General features: G+C 45.4%; 1 protein-coding gene across 1 annotated transcript in view; it reads left to right on the top strand.

The window, feature by feature from the left end:
- Window positions 1–16,365, top strand: part of PKD1L1 (polycystin 1 like 1, transient receptor potential channel interacting) — a 358,247-nt gene that overhangs the window by 219,459 nt on the left and 122,423 nt on the right. Inside the window, exon 27 of the mRNA XM_077491844.1 lies at window positions 16,041–16,257. Coding sequence (XP_077347970.1) covers window positions 16,041–16,257 — 217 coding nt within the window. The remainder of the gene's footprint in view (window positions 1–16,040; window positions 16,258–16,365) is intronic.

The raw sequence follows: 16,365 nt of genomic DNA, 5'->3' as shown, positions 1-16,365 counted from the left end.
TGCTCAAGGGGTTAACTGTGTTCCCTGGGTGCAGGACCGTCATTTTTAAGGCAGGGAAAAAGGGACAGCTGTCCTGGGCCCATTGTTGTGGAGCCCAAAGCAGCTGCCTCATACTTGTCAACTTTGCCAGTTTAAATTCCCTTATCCCTTGAAGTTTTAGTCCCCTGCTGTGTCTCGATATCTCAGTGTAAAGTTCTGTTGCTGCTGCCCAGCTCTGCCTATACAGATGATTCACCTGCAGACCCTGTGTTTACATGTAAATAACCTGCATTCATATGTAAACAGCGGCGGCTCTAACCACTTAAGGACCGAGCCTCTTTCTGAGATTTGGTGTTTAAAAATTAAAAGCATTTGTTTTTGCTATAAAATTACTTAGAACCCCCAAGAAAACAGTAAAGTTAGCCCAATTTTTTTGAATATTTTGAAAGACAATGTTACGCTGAGTAAATTGATATCCAACATGTCACGCTTCAAAAATATGCCCGCTCGTGGAATGGCGACAAACTTTTACTCTTAAAAATACCCATAGGCAACGTTTAAAACAAATCTACAGGTTCCATATTTTGAGTTACAGAGGAGGTCTAGGGCTAGAATTATTTCTCTCGCTCTACTGATTGCGGCAATACCTCACATGTGTGGTTTGAACACTGTTTTCATATGCGGGTGCTAATCACATATGCGTTCGCTTCTGCATGCAAGTTTGAAGGGATGGGCGTGTTTAAAAGAAAAAATGTTTTTCTTATTTACTTTACCTTTCATTTTTTATTTTTACACTGTTCTATTAAACAAAAAATGTGTCACTTTTATTCCTATTACAAGGAATGTAAACATAAGGACCTCTTAAATATGAGATCTGGGGTCAAAAATGCAATAAAAAAAAAATGTTGCTTTAAGAGTTATCGGCGGAAGTGACGTTTTGACGTTGCTTCTGCCCTGCAATGGTATGTAGACGGTTGGGGCCCATCTTCCCCTCACTCATCTCCATACCAAGCCAGGAAGAGGACCTGATCTCCGCCGCTACCGGAAGCTCCGGTAAGCGTCGGAGGCCACTGGAGAGCGGCGGGAGGGGGGCCCTCTCCCGCCGCTGATAAAAGTGATCAATCGGTGAATCCACCACAGAGACCACTTTTATCTGAAACCAGACCGCTCACTGAGGAAGAAGATACCGGAGTTATGGTAGCTAGCTGCTGCCATAACAATGATATCCCTCTTCAAAGTTCCGTATATCGGCGTGAGCCTGTCCAGAAGTGGTTAATATGTAAATAGCCGCAGACCGTGGCATTGATATGTAAATAGAGCCGGCATTCATATGTATATCATGTCCCCCTGAGGTCATATCTACCATCACTTCTGCTGAATGCTGCCCATTGGAGAGGTAAAGGAGCATGCTTAAAATTCCTGCCTACAACTATAGTCATTAAGCCTAACATCAGCCTGTCCTGCAAAGGTAAGCAAATTGGAGGTGGAACCCATCTTAATAAGAACAGGGTGCCACAGCACCCTGAATTTTGGTTCATTTGAATACGCACATCTCAGCTAATGCATGCGGGTGTCATTAACAATTAATGGCACTTCTGTGTATCTGCTAAAGGGCAGCATGTTTCCGTGGTGTCAGGAAAGCGTTTTTTCATGTATTCCCAATACACACAAATGTCAACACAGGCTAAATGCCTCAGTTACATTGGTGGTCAGTGTTAATCTTGTCATTACATTGGGGGTTGGTGTACAATCCTTTCATTCACACTAGTGGCCAGTGTTAAGGGTCCCCCTTACATTGGTGGTCAGTGTAAATCCCTCTTTACATTGGTGGTTACTGTGAATAATCCTATTACATTAGTGGTCAGTGTAAATCCCCATTACATTGGTGGCCAATGTAGAAACTTCTCTTTATATGGTAATCGTTAAAAAAATCCAAACTTGCATTTGAACTTGGTTGTCAGTGTAAGTTCCCCCTTACATGGAGGTCATTGTATATCTCCCTTACATTGGTGGTTGGTGTAAATGCTCTTATTACATTGGTTCAGTGCAGAAATCCCTCTTTTCTATTGGTGGGTGGTATATAATCCCCATGTTACATGGTGGCCAGTGCAAATTCCCCCTCACATTTATGGTCAGTGTAAATCCCCCCTCACATTGGTGTTCATTGTAAATTCTCCATTACATTGGTAAACTCCCTCACTATATACCGGCCAAAGATTTCCAGCTTTGCTCTACATGAGTCAGAATTTGTTAAAGTGTACTGCCTCCTAACTAATCCCATCCCCCCACCACTGCCACTGGTCCCATCACCCCCCCCCCCCCCAGCATTGCTATCCCAGGAATCCTAGGATTCCTAAGAGTTATCTGTGTATTGATGGGTCTACTCACCTTCCCAGTCCATGGTGTGCGGGAAGTGAAGAGATGTGGAGTAACATCTAGGAGCCAATCAGTGAGCCATAATTTGTGCTGTAACCTCAATGAAGCCAGTCAGTGAGTGCTAACAATACACTGTAACCTCTGGCAACCAATCGTAATCGCTGCCTGATCTGATTCAGAAAACAGATTTTGACTCTAGCTGCTATTTATTGTATGTCTCAAAGCATATGGAGAGCGAAATTGCATGGAAGATGAGGCCCAAGAAAATGTTTGTGCAGGGTCCAATGAATATTAAAAACAGCCCTGCCTGGGTGTTTTCTAACTGTGTGGGGGCTGGGCTCACTGGATATTGCTGTTCCTGGTCACTGGGAACAGCAGATCTCCATGATATCTCCTGTCAGAACAGGGCTGGTCTTATTTACATAGGCAGATCTCTGTTCTGCCTCTGTGTACCGTGATTGCGGGTCACTGGCGGACAGCGATCTGACACTGTGGACTCACTGTCCGCGAGTCCACAGTGTCAGATGCATGGAATGCCGTATGGGTTCGGCGGTTTGCACAATAGAGCTGACCTGCCGCAGTATATATATACAGTTACTGGTCAGCAAGTGGTATAAGTGTAATTTCATTTTTATTTTTTTTATAAATCCTCTCTGTATGATCTATATACATTGCAAGGATTTTAATAAAACATGTTATTGATTTTAGGTGGATTCTAAGCAAATCTCTGTGTTCTATTGTGGGACGCTGCAGTGTTTTTTTTTTTTAATGAGGGAGCTGCAGTATCTGCATAGACACTACTTAGGAAGTATCTCACCAAAAAATTTATTGCAAGGGATACCTAAAATGTGGCTTGTATCTTCATGTCGACTTATGGAAAAAGCTATAACAAAAGCAGGAAATTACATTTCTGGGAGCATTCTGTACACCCATTTTATACAGAATGCCCCCAGGTTGCCATATTGCATTGACATTTTGTTTATATTTTAGCAAAGTTACAAACATCTGCATATTGAATGGAAAAGTAACTTTAACCACTTGCTTACTGGGCACTTAAACCCCCCTCAGTCAATTTTCAGCTTTCAGTGCTCTCACATTTTGAATGACAATTACTCAGTCATGCAACACTGTAACCAAATGATTTTTTTGTCCTTTTCTTCATACCAATAGAGCTTTCTTTTGGTGGTATTTGATCACCTCTCGGTTTTTTATTTTCTGCGCTATAAATGAAAAAAGACTGAAAATTTTGAAAAAAAATGAATTTTTCTTCGTTTCTGTGACAAAATTTAGCAAATTAGCAATTTTTCTTCATAAATTTTGGCCACAATTTATACTACTACACATCTTTGGTAAAAATAACCCAAATTTTTGCATATTATATGATCTGTGTGAAATTTATAGTGTCTACAAGCTATGGTGCAAATCATAAAGATTTGCAAAAAAAGATCACATCTGATGTACTAAGGCCTATCTCCATTCTTGAGACCTTAACAAGCCAGGAAAGTACAAATGCCCCCCAAATGACCCCTTTTTGGAAAGTAGACATTCCAATGTATTTAGTAAGAGGCATGGTGAGTTATTTTAAGTTGTAATTTTTTCCCACAATTCATTGCAAAATTAAGATTTTTTTTTCCCCACAACATTTTCATTGTAATAGCTTATTTCTCCCACACGGAATGTGCATACCACAAATAGCACCCCAAAATACCTCCTCCTGAGTATGGCGATACCACAGGTGTGAGACTTTCGCACAGCCTGACCACATACAGAGGCCTAATTTTGAAGTAGCACCTTCAGGCATTCTAGGAGCATAAATTACACATTTCATTTCTCAACCACCTATTACAGTTTTGAAGGCCCTGGAACACCAGGGCAATGGAAACGTCCAGAAAATGACCCCATTTTGGAAAGCTAACACCCCAACGTATAATCTATGAGGCATAATGAGTCTTTTCAATGGTTCATTTTTTTCCAGAAGTTTTCGGAAAATGTGGAAAAAAATGAAAACGCATTTTTTTTTACACAAAGTTGTCCGTTTATAAGATATTTCCAACACATAGCATTTACATAGCAAAAATAACACCCCAAAATACATTCTCCTACTCCTCCTGAGTATGGCGATACCACATGTGTGAGACTTTCGCACAGCCTGACCACATACAGAGGCCTAATTTTGAAGTAGCACCTTCAGGCATTCTAGGAGCATAAATTACACATTTCATTTCTCAACCACCTATTACAGTTTTGAAGGCCCTGGAACACCAGGGCAATGGAAACGTCCAGAAAATGACCCCATTTTGGAAAGCTAACACCCCAACGTATAATCTATGAGGCATAATGAGTCTTTTCAATGGTTCATTTTTTTCCAGAAGTTTTCGGAAAATGTGGAAAAAAATGAAAACGCATTTTTTTTTACACAAAGTTGTCCGTTTATAAGATATTTCCAACACATAGCATTTAAATAGCAAAAATAACACCCCAAAATACATTCTCCTACTCCTCCTGAGTATGGCGATACCACATGTGTGAGACTTTCGCACAGCCTGACCACATACAGAGGCCTAATTTTGAAGTAGCACCTTCAGGCATTCTAGGAGCATAAATTACACATTTCATTTCTCAACCACCTATTACAGTTTTGAAGGCCCTGGAACACCAGGGCAATGGAAACGTCCAGAAAATGACCCCATTTTGGAAAGCTAACACCCCAACGTATAATCTATGAGGCATAATGAGTCTTTTCAATGGTTCATTTTTTTCCAGAAGTTTTCGGAAAATGTGGAAAAAAATGAAAACGCATTTTTTTTTACACAAAGTTGTCCGTTTATAAGATATTTCCAACACATAGCATTTACATAGCAAAAATAACACCCCAAAATACATTCTCCTACTCCTCCTGAGTATGGCGATACCACATGTGTGAGACTTTCGCACAGCCTGACCACATACAGAGGCCTAATTTTGAAGTAGCACCTTCAGGCATTCTAGGAGCATAAATTACACATTTCATTTCTCAACCACCTATTACAGTTTTGAAGGCCCTGGAACACTAGGGCAATGGAAACGTCCAGAAAATGACCCCATTTTGGAAAGCTAACACCCCAACGTATAATCTATGAGGCATAATGAGTCTTTTCAATGGTTCATTTTTTTCCAGAAGTTTTCGGAAAATGTGGAAAAAAATGAAAACGCATTTTTTTTTTACACAAAGTTGTCCGTTTATAAGATATTTCCAACACATAGCATTTATATAGCAAAAATAGCACCCCAAAATACATTCTCCTACTCCTCCTGAGTATAACGATACCACATGTGTGAGACTTTTACACAGCCTGACCACATATAGAGGCCTAATTTTGAAGTAGCACCTTCAGGCATTCTAGGAGCATAAATTACACATTTCATTTCTCAACCACCTATTACAGTTTTGAAGGCCCTGGAACACCAGGGCAATGGAAACGTCCAGAAAATGACCCCATTTTGGAAAGCTAACACCCCAACGTATAATCTATGAGGCATAATGAGTCTTTTCAATGGTTCATTTTTTTCCAGAAGTTTTTGGAAAATGTGGAAAAAAATGAAAACGCATTTTTTTTTTTTACACAAAGTTGTCCGTTTATAAGATATTTCCAACGCATAGCATTTACATAGCAAAAATAACACCCCAAAATACATTCTACTACTCCTCCTGAGTATGGCAATACCACATGTGTGAGACGTTTACACAGCCTGGCCACATACAGAGGCGCAACATGCAAGAAACACCGTCGGCGTTCCAGGGACACATAGCCTGCACATACCAAGAATTACACCCCCAAATACATTATGCTGAGCAAAGGGTAAAGAAAAGATTACCTGTGGTTTTAGAAGCGCAGTTGTCCACAGGAGGATATCACTGGTCCAGGCAGCAGGCAGGGACTTGGTCAGCAACAGCGAACACAGTTTTTTAGGCATCAGGCAGGGATACTGTCCATATTACAGTCCAGGGTCAGTGCAGAGATGTCAGCAGTGCCAAAAATATTGGTCCTGGTAGTAGGCAGGTCCTTGTGGTGTGGTCAGTGCGGCATGATGGCAGTAAGTCCTACAGGCAGCAGACAGAAGTAGAGCCTCGTTCAGGACAGAATGGGGATAGGGGTAGAGGCTTCTCCCTCCCAAATCTCTTTGAAGCCTCCGAGTCTCCAGACCCTAATCTAGGAATAAGAAAACAAAGAAAATTGTTTTCTTCTTCCAGAAAAACTATACTGGAGCCCCTCACATATGTGAGACCCCGTGTTGAATCTCACTTGTCCAGTTGCAGAATACAAGATCAGTCCAAGAGGCAGGCAAATATCGTGGTCAAACAGTCCAAGGTCAGTTCCAGATCAGGCAGAGATATGTACAGAATCGTTAGACAGAAGCATGGTCGAATAACAGTCCAGGGTCAGTTCCAGATCAGGCAGAGGTATGTACAGAATCGTTAGGCAGAAGCATGGTCGAATAACAGTCCAGGGCCAGTTCCAGATCAGGCAGCGGTATGTACAGAATTGGCAGGCATAAGAGTGGTCAAATAACAAGCCAGGGTCAGTTACAGAGCAGGCAGTGGCATAAGGGGTGTGAAGGTGTATGAAGGCAGGAATTGAGGATTATGTTTACCATACTTCACTAAAAATGTATTGAAGTATGGTAATGCCGAAAACAGTCGCCTATACAGAGGCCTGGTTGGGAAGGACATTGTGCACAATAATAAGATGTGTCTCTTCTGACTCCTGCTCTGGTACACACCTTACATCTTTTTTGGCGTCTTTTGCCTGTTGGTTTGGGGGGGATTTTATCGGGAAAGTGGCGCTCGGAGAGTCGACTAACAACGTCTGATCGGATATTTTCTGGTGGGCCGTTTGGGAAAATAAGGGCAGTGAAAACGTCCTCCTGGTAGCCAAAGAAACGTTTGGGGTTTTGGGTGGCGTTGCGGTAAATGACATAGGAATTATAAATGGCCAATTGAAAAAAATAAATTGCTACTTTTTTGTACCAATGGTATGTCCGTCTTGTGACAAGATATGGTTCCATCATTTGGTCGTTGAAGTCTACTCCTCCCATGAACAAATTGTATTCGGAAATGCATTTGGGTTTTTTTACGGGGCCATTCCTTCTGGGGATTTCCACAAAGGTATCGTTGTGGATAGAAGATAACATGTATACATCCCTTCTGTCCCTCCACTTCCAGAACCTCCTTGTTTCTCAGACTTGCGGTTTCTCCTTTTCGCAGCTTCTTGTTCACCAGACTTTGAGGAAAGCCCTTCCGATTCTTTTTTACAGTGCCACATGCTGGCGTCTTCTTCCAGTGAAGGTTGTGGAACAGGGGCAGAGATGTGTAGAAGTTATCTACATAGAGGTGGTAGCCTTTATCCAGTAGGGAGTATATGAGGTCCCAAACAATTTTTCCGCTGGATCCCAAGTAGTCCGGACAATTAGGGGGCTGTAGCTGGGTGTCCTTCCCTTCGTACACCTTGAATGAATATGTGTACCCTGTGGCTCGGTCGCATAATTTGTAGACCTTCACCCCATAGCGGGCCCTTTTGCTGGGCATAAATTGCTTCATTCTAAGCCTGCCACTAAATTTAATAAGGGACTCATCCACACATATGTGTTGGTCCGGGGTAAACAATTTGGGGAATATTTCTGAAAAATAATTCAGTATTGGTCTAATTTTGTTAAGCCGGTCATAATTTGGATCATTTCGTGGAAGGCACTGGGAATTGTCACTGAAATGTAAGAACCTCAGGATGATCTGATACCTGGTTCTGGGCATTACCGCGGAGAAGAGCGGTGAGTGGTGGAGGGGGTGGGTTGACCAGTAGTTACGTAATAGATTTTTTTTGTTGAGTCCCATATTAAATTTGAGGCCTAAAAAAACCTTGAACTCCTCCACCGTTAGGTCTCTCCATTCGTAGGGACGGGCATAATAAGAGGTCGGATTTTGAAAAATAAATTGTTGTGCATACAGGTTGCACTGGGCCACAATTGATGATAACATATCCTCCGTAAAAATTAAATTAAAAAAATCTATAGGCGTAAAATTCTCCGTGTCCACCTGGACTCCTGGCTGGGCGGTGAAAGGGGGAACATTGGCCTCTCCTGAATTAGGAGGAAGCCACAAGGGGTTCTGAAGGGCATAGGGAAGGCCAGCATGGCTCCTAACCCTTTGGGGCTGAGATGACACCCCACTGGTACTTGGCCTTTCTTGCTGGGGCCCTGCGGTGCTGGTGGACGGCAGTGCGGTGCTGGTGGACGGCAGTGCGGTGCTGGTGGACGGCAGTGCGGTGCTGGTGGACGGCAGTGCGGTGCTGGTGGACGGCACTTCGGTGCTGGTGGACGGCACTGCCTCACTAGAACGCCTTCGCTTGATGGGCCGGATATCTTCCTCCTCGGATTCAGTCAGTGTTTCACTGCTGAGGACTGGCTCATAATTTACGTCGGCTTCAGAATCCGAATCTGAAAAGGAATCTGAAGAGGAGAGCTCCCCGTTGCTCTCGTCGGCCGTGGAAATAATTTGGTACGCCTCCTCAGCGGAAAAGACACGTTTAGCCATGGTAGCACTGATTGGCACTGATGAGGTGGCACAGATGGGCGCTTTTGAGGTGGCACAGATGGGCGCTTTTGAGGTGGCACAAATGGGCACTGATGGGTCGGCACAGATGTGCACTGATTTATTGCACAGATGTGCAGATTTATTGCACGGATGGGCACTGCTGAGGCGGCAGATGGGCACTGCTGAGGCGGCAGATGGGCACTGCTGAGGCGGCAGATGGGCACTGCTGAGTCGGCACAGATGGGCACTGCTGAGGCGGCAGATGGGCACTGCTGAGGCGGCAGATGGGCACTGATGGGTCGGCACAGATGTGCACTGATTTATTGCATGGATGTGCACTGATGAGGCAGCAGATGGGCACAGATGGGCACTGCTGAGGCGGCACAGATGGGCACTGCTGAGGCGGCACAGATGGGCACTGCTGAGGCGGCACAGATGGGCACTGCTGAGGCGGCACAGATGTGCACTGCTGAGGCACAGATGGGCACCGATTGGCACTGGCGGTGCACAGATGGGCACTGGCGGGCACTGGTGGTGCACAGGTGGGCACTGGCGGTGCACAGGTGGGCACAGGTGGGGTAGAGATGGGCACTGGCAGGGTAGATCTGGGCACTGGCAGGGTAGATCTGGGCAGTGGCAGGGTATATATGGGCACTGGCAGGGTATATATGGCACAAAACAGTCAATTTTTTAAACTCACACTATCTCTCTCCTCACACGCTATCGCTGTGTGAGGAGACAGATTCGGCAATGGGTGATGATCTCATTTGTTTACATTTGAGATCATCACCCATTGGAGGCGGCGATCGCGCTGTAAACGGCCGCTGTGATTGGCCGTTTACAGCGATCTGTGATTGGCTGTGTCCAGGGGACACGGCCAACACAGATTTTCCCCGATGCGCGCTCCCGGGAGCGCGCGGGGAGCTCTTACAGGGGACGACGTCAATAGACGTAGTCCCGGAAATTGAGATCCGCGCTGTAGCCGTCATTTGACTATAGCGCGGATCTCAAGTGGTTAAAGTGATACCAAAGTCTTTTTTTTTTGTTAAAAATAATAAACATGTCCTACTTACCTGCTCTGTACAGTGGTTTTGCACAGAGCAGTCCAAATCCTTCTCTTCTCGGGTCCCTCGTCGGCGCTCCTGGCCCCTTCCTGTTGAGTATCCCCACAGCATGCAGCTTGTTATAGGGCCACTGCTCTGTGTGTCCATTCAGACACAGAGCTTCAGTTCGCCCCGCCCACCCCTCTTCTCATTGGCTAACTGACTTTGATTGACAGCAGCAGGAGCCAGTGGCACCACTACTATGTCTCAGCCAATCAGGAGAGAGTGTCCCGCCTGGCCAAGGCACTCGTGCACATTGCTGGATCGAGATGGGGCCCAGGTAAGTATTTGGGGGACTGAGGCACACTGAAGGGTTTTTATCTTAATGCATAGAATGCATTAAGATAAAACAAAACCTTCTGCCTTTAGAATCACTTTAAATAGCAATACAAGATTCCTTCTGTAAGAATATTAGATGCTATTTTTTTTTTTTGCAATGAAAGTGGAGTTTTCCCTTAAATAAAGTTTTGTTAAAGTGTAACTATAGGCAAAATAAAAAAAAAATAACATGATGCAATCTGTCCTTAGCACACAGCAGTTGCCCCTGTTTTATCACCTGTCGATTTGCCTGTAGAGTGACAACGCTGTTCATTCTGCAGTGGAATACTGCACCAACATTGTCACCAAGTGGACAAATTAGACATGTTGTTTTATTAGACTATAAGTAAGAGACAAACAAATTTAAAAGAAAAGTATGGGTTTCATTTTTTTTTAGAATCATACTTACGATGTTGCATCTGTCCCCTGGCGCCTCTGCACTGAGACCCGGGCAATCGAACACCACGATCACTCGGTTCTGACAGTTCCCCAAGCAGAAAGCTGTAGACTCTGTCACAGCTCCCTGCTATGCTCCCTCCTCGCTCATTGGAGCGCTGAGCTATGGAGGGGGCGGGGCGGACATCTCCCAGCAGCTCACTGAGAGGCTGAGTGGGGTGTCAGTCCAGACACCTGGCGGACCCAGACTCCCATTGTCGAGATGACATGGTTCCTGGACTGATATCTGTGACGTTAGCAGAGAGCAGACTTCAGCCTGGTCTCTGCTGAAAACGGGTCACAGAAGTGCAAAACGAACTGCACCCTTGTGATCCATAGAAGTACAGCCAAACGAGCTTTGGCTGCACTTCTCCTTTAAGCCCAACGTCAAACGTTTAAACAGTTACAGCAACAGGTTTGTTTCTTTTAGAAAATTAAACAATTTAGATGTGTTGAACGTGACCATGCCAGTGTGATATGGTTTATTCCAACCTTGTGACTGCTACTTTTTCTGGACAGCTTGGACTGTTACAGGAATTGGAAAAATAACATATCTATGGGTATACTGGTAGGATTAACTGGTACTATAATTGTGTTAGAGAAGGGACTCAGAAAATTAAAAATTGTGGAGTTCATGCTATTGATAGACTGTATCCAGGGCCGGACTGGGAATAAAAACCAGCCCTGGAAAAAATTTCATACCAGCCCCACAGCATTATTATACCTGCCCGACAGCATAACGTCATTATTTCCTTGTTCATGAAAACAAAAACCATACATTTTAAAGCACATTTGATAAAGAGTGTATTATATATAGATATGAAATCCCACAGGGCTTTTATATATATATATATATATATATATATATATATATATATATATATATATATATATATATATATATATATGCAAATTCCAGTAAAAGTGGTAAGTGGTCAATCATCCTGGGGGGACCCCAGGAACTCAGAACGTGGGGGGGACCACCTTCCGCAGAAGGAATACACTAAGCTAAGGGGGGGTTACTAATATAAGGGGGAAACCCTTTATATCAGTGCCCCCTTACATTATCGTATTTACTCCCCCCTTACATCAGTCACCCCCCCCCCCCCTTTAGACTGGCCTGGCGGTGCTGTCACTGACCTACTCTCAGGTGCACTGTGCAGGGCTCAGTCAGCTCCAGCTTGGTGGCTCTGGTTTTATCCTATAGTCTCCTCTCCACAGACCACACAAGTCTGACTTCTCCCATGACCCCCATCCTGGCGGTACTCCCACTCTTGACTCCTCTCCAGAATCCCTCAGAGACTGCAGACATGATACAGGAGATGGTCAGAGACTGCAGACTTGATGCAAGAGCTCAATGCAGCCTCGCCAGTGCCCATCAATGCAGCCTCATTTTGCCCACCAAATGCAGCTTTACTCTGCCCTTGAATGTAGTCTCACTGTGCCCACACATGCAGCTTCACTGTGCCCACCATTGCAGACTCACTGTGCCCACCAATGCAGCCTCACTGTGCCCATCAAATGCAGCTTTACTGTGCCATGAATGCAGTCTCACTGTGCCCATGAATGCAGCCTCACTATACCCATGAATGCAGCCCCTCCTGTGCCCCATGTCCCAGTCTGCAGTCCCTGTCTGTGGGAAGGTGTGTTGTTGATGCTCGGTACGGTACCTTGCATGCCAGCAGGATATCCATGATGGCCAGCAGCAGGAAGGGTCTGTTCTTGTTTTGGATGGTGCTCCTTCCAGAGGATCTGTTTGCTGTGAGATGGAGTGGTCCCTGGCCACCTGCACCTTCAGCCATCCTCATTTTCCGGCCCCAGTCAGCCTGTCCTCTGGTCCTGGGGAAGTGGAGAGCACTGGGTGGGAGCTGGAGAGAAGGGGGGGCAGAGAGTACTGGCGGGTTTGGATAACACATGGGTGGGGAGCTCTGGGGGGAACTTGAGAGCACTGGGGGCGCCAAAAAGAACACAGAGAGCACGGTAGGCTGAGAGCACTGGGGGGGTTAAGAGAGTGGGGTGGCGAAGAGCACTGGGGGGGGGGGGCAGAAAAACAGGGTTGTAGAGCACAGGGGCTGGAGAGTACTGGGGGGGGTACAAAGAGCAGGGGGAGGGGCAAGAAAGAACAGAACAGGGGTGGAAATAATGGGGGACTGAGGAGGACTATGGGGGGTGGAGAGCACTGGCAGGGTTGGAGAGCACATGGGTGGGGGCAAAATGCAGGGGAGAGTTGAGAGTAAAGGGGTGGGGAGTGGAGAGTGCTGGGGGGAGCCAAAAAGAACAGGGATGGAGAGCACGGGGGCAGGAGAGCGATGGGTGGGGCTTGAAAGCACCAGGGCCAGAAAGAACAGGGGTGGGGAGAATGGGGGCCTGGAGAGCACTCGTGGGGGCTGGAGAGTGCTGGGGAGAGCTGGAGAGCACTGGGGGGGGGTGAGAAAGAACAGGGGGGAGAGCACTGAGCGGGGGAGCACTGGGGGGGTGAGCACTGGGGGGAGAGCCCTTGGGGGGAAGAGCACTGAGGGGGAGAGCAGGGGGAAGAGCACTGGGGAGAGAGCACTGAGGGGGAGAGCACTGAGGGGAGAAGCACTGGGGGGGGGGGTGGAGAGAACAGGGGGGAGAGCACTGAGCTGGAGAGCACCGGGGGGAGAGCACCAGGGGGAGAGAGCACTGGGGGGGAGAGCGGGGGAAGAGCACTGAGGAGAGAGCACTGGAGGGGGAGCACTGGGGGGAGAGCGGGGGGAGAGCACTGGGGGGGAGAGCAGGGGGGGAGACCACTGGGGGGAGAGGGGGGGGAGAGCACTGAGGGGAGAGCACTGGGGGGGAGAGCAGTGGGGGGCTAAGAGCACTGGGGGGGAACACTGGGGAGAGGGGGGGGGAAGAGCACTGGGGAGAGAGCACTGGGGGGGTAAGAGGACTGGGGGGGAGCACTGGGGGGTAAGAGCACTGGGGGGAGAGCACTGGGGGGAGTGGAGAGCAGGGGTGGCAGGAGAGTGTGGCGGGGGAGCAGAGCACAAGGGGGCAGGGAGCACAAGGTGAACTGGGGGAGCAGTAAAATAAGTTGGATAGGAGGATCGAGGGGGGCTGCATATAGAGGAAAGTATCTTTCTATATTCCTCCATGCAGCCGCTGAATGCTTGATTCTCTCCCTCTCCCTCCTGCAAGAATTCAGCGGCTGCATGGAGCAATATATAAAGATCATTTCCTCTATATGCTGCCCCCTCGATCCTCCTATCCAGGCACACAGAGTAGGCTGTACAGGCGGCATCTCCTCCTATGGATCACACAGTGCGGGCTAACTGTGTGTTCGGCCGCTGGGATGTAACACAGTCCCGCCCCCCCAGACCTGCTCGTATGATAGGCAGAGCGTTGATTCTATCTACTATCACACGAGCAGGTCTGGGGGGGCGGGACTGTGTTACATCGCGGCGGCCGAACACACAGCCAACCCGCACTGTGTGATCCATATAGGAGGAGAGAGGAGCAATGCAGCCGAAACCAAAAGCGGCCCCAGGGCAGGCGGCCTACCAGGAAATCTCCCGGTATCCCGGTAGGCCAGTCCGGCCCTGACTGTATCATGTACAGTATGTCACTTTTGATTTTGCCCATGGTTACTACAGAATTCAAACCCTACATACTGCCATTCCCTGTCCAAGGTGAGTGTCCTTACTGGCAACACAGGCTCTTTTAAGACTTTTCTTTCTGAGATTTAAGGCCTTCCAATGGAGCTTTGAGGTTAAATTCACTGGGGGTTATTTACTAATACAGGACAGTGCAAAATCTGGTGCAACTATTTATAGAAACAAATCAGCTTCCAGGTTTTATTGCCAAAGCTTACTTGAACAAGCAGAAGTTAGAAGCTGATTGGCTACCATGCACAACTTCACCAGATTCTGAGTGAAGCAATTTTGGTAAATACCCCCCATTGTCTCCTATATGGTAAGCTCCAACAAGCAGGGCCCTCTAATTCCTCCTGTATTGTATTGCAATTGTGATGTCTGCCCTCATGTTGTAAAGCGCTGCGCAAACTGTTAGCGCTATATAAATCATGTATAATAATAATAGTCACGCTAGTCTCTGATCTCTTGATCTTGAAACAAATCTTTGTTTCCTCTCTACAACTCCTTTAGAAGCCAACTTTTGTGGAGTGCTGAGTTAGAGTTGACTCATAATTAGTTTCTCCTATCGCTAAGTAATGTCTCTTTACCCAGCCAGTGACTTTGAAGGATAAACTTCTGTAGCACAGTTTTCCGTGCCACTTTTCATTGTTTTAATAATTGATTTAACAGTGCTTGCAGAAGCTGTTTAATCAAGGATTTTTTTTTTTTAATTGCCAACTCAGATTGTTGCTTCTACAGAAATGTAGTCTAGAGTCTATAGTGCTGCTTTTGTAAATACGTTCTCTAACAAACTTAGGGGACTTCTAAAATCACAAAATTGTTTAATGTGGAGCTTTAATTGCACTTAAGTGGGTTCTATTTAGCTATTTATGTAGCAGTTAAATTAACGTGGTTGCACCAGAGCTTATTTATGGATATATAAAGAGGGTGAATGCGAATATTTGTAAGTTCTTGGTACATTCATTGACTGGAAAAATGTCGTTTTAATATACTTCAAAATTTTGTTTGTTTTTGACATCCAATTTTGGAATGAGTGTAATTTCTTGAACAAAAACACATACACTGTTGGAGATTTGTTTGTTCGAGAAAGATTTTCTATCCTACTCCTTCAAATTTTCTTGTTACTGTAGTTGTAAACGAACACTGATTGGAACTCCGCACTAAAGATTTGAAGTTTAAACATTTGTTCTTAAAATGAAATGTTTTAAAGGAAATTCTACTAGTTTATAGCCAGCTTCAAAGACATCCTGCCCTGTAAGTCACCCTGTTTCTGTGATCATGATGGCATTTCTCCCATCATGAGCACACTTTTCAGTCCTTGTTTTATAGTGTTAAAAGCAACAACATAGTGTTACTTCCAAATTTGGGACACCACCCACAGCTCCACTTCTGATGCTGTATAACTGAGCTAGCTGTTAATTTGCTTGCTCTGTAGTAAGCAAGACTGTTGCTCTGTGAATTATTTTCCGAAATTTGTGCAATCCAAGTTAGCTTAATATGAAGATTAGAATCTTCATATTTTCTCTGTCCTTTTTTTATTTATATATAAAATTGGTCTAGCAGTAGTGTTTACTTAATTGCCTACATAACACTTCATTCTACACGTACTCTAAAATATAGCTATTGTGTGTTATTTGTTTTTTCCAGTGTGCCCGATAGTCTTGGTCCATTATGGAAGATTCATATTTGGCATAACAACAGTGGTCAGTCACCAAGCTTGTATTTCAGCCATGTAATTATCAAAGACCTGAAGAGCAGAACCAGCTTTTTTTTCTATGCGGAGTGCTGGCTAGCAGTTGATGAAGGAGATGGGAAAGTTGAACGTGAACTGACATGTGCAGGACATGGATTAGGCTTCAAACGGGTAAAAAAATGTTTGTACCTATGACACAAAGTAACTAAATTAAATGTTGTGCTTGTAGGCCTGATGCAGTGGAATAGATTAACTATACTATAACGTGAAACTGTATAA

The sequence above is a fragment of the Lithobates pipiens genome, unplaced genomic scaffold (genome assembly GCF_037356315.1).
Source record: "Lithobates pipiens isolate NorthernLeopardFrog02 unplaced genomic scaffold, aLitPip1_a1.2 Scaffold_19, whole genome shotgun sequence".
Lineage (NCBI taxonomy): Eukaryota > Metazoa > Chordata > Amphibia > Anura > Ranidae > Lithobates > Lithobates pipiens.
Note: the sequence above shows the minus strand (reverse complement) of the source record. Positions and strands in the feature narration are given on the sequence as shown.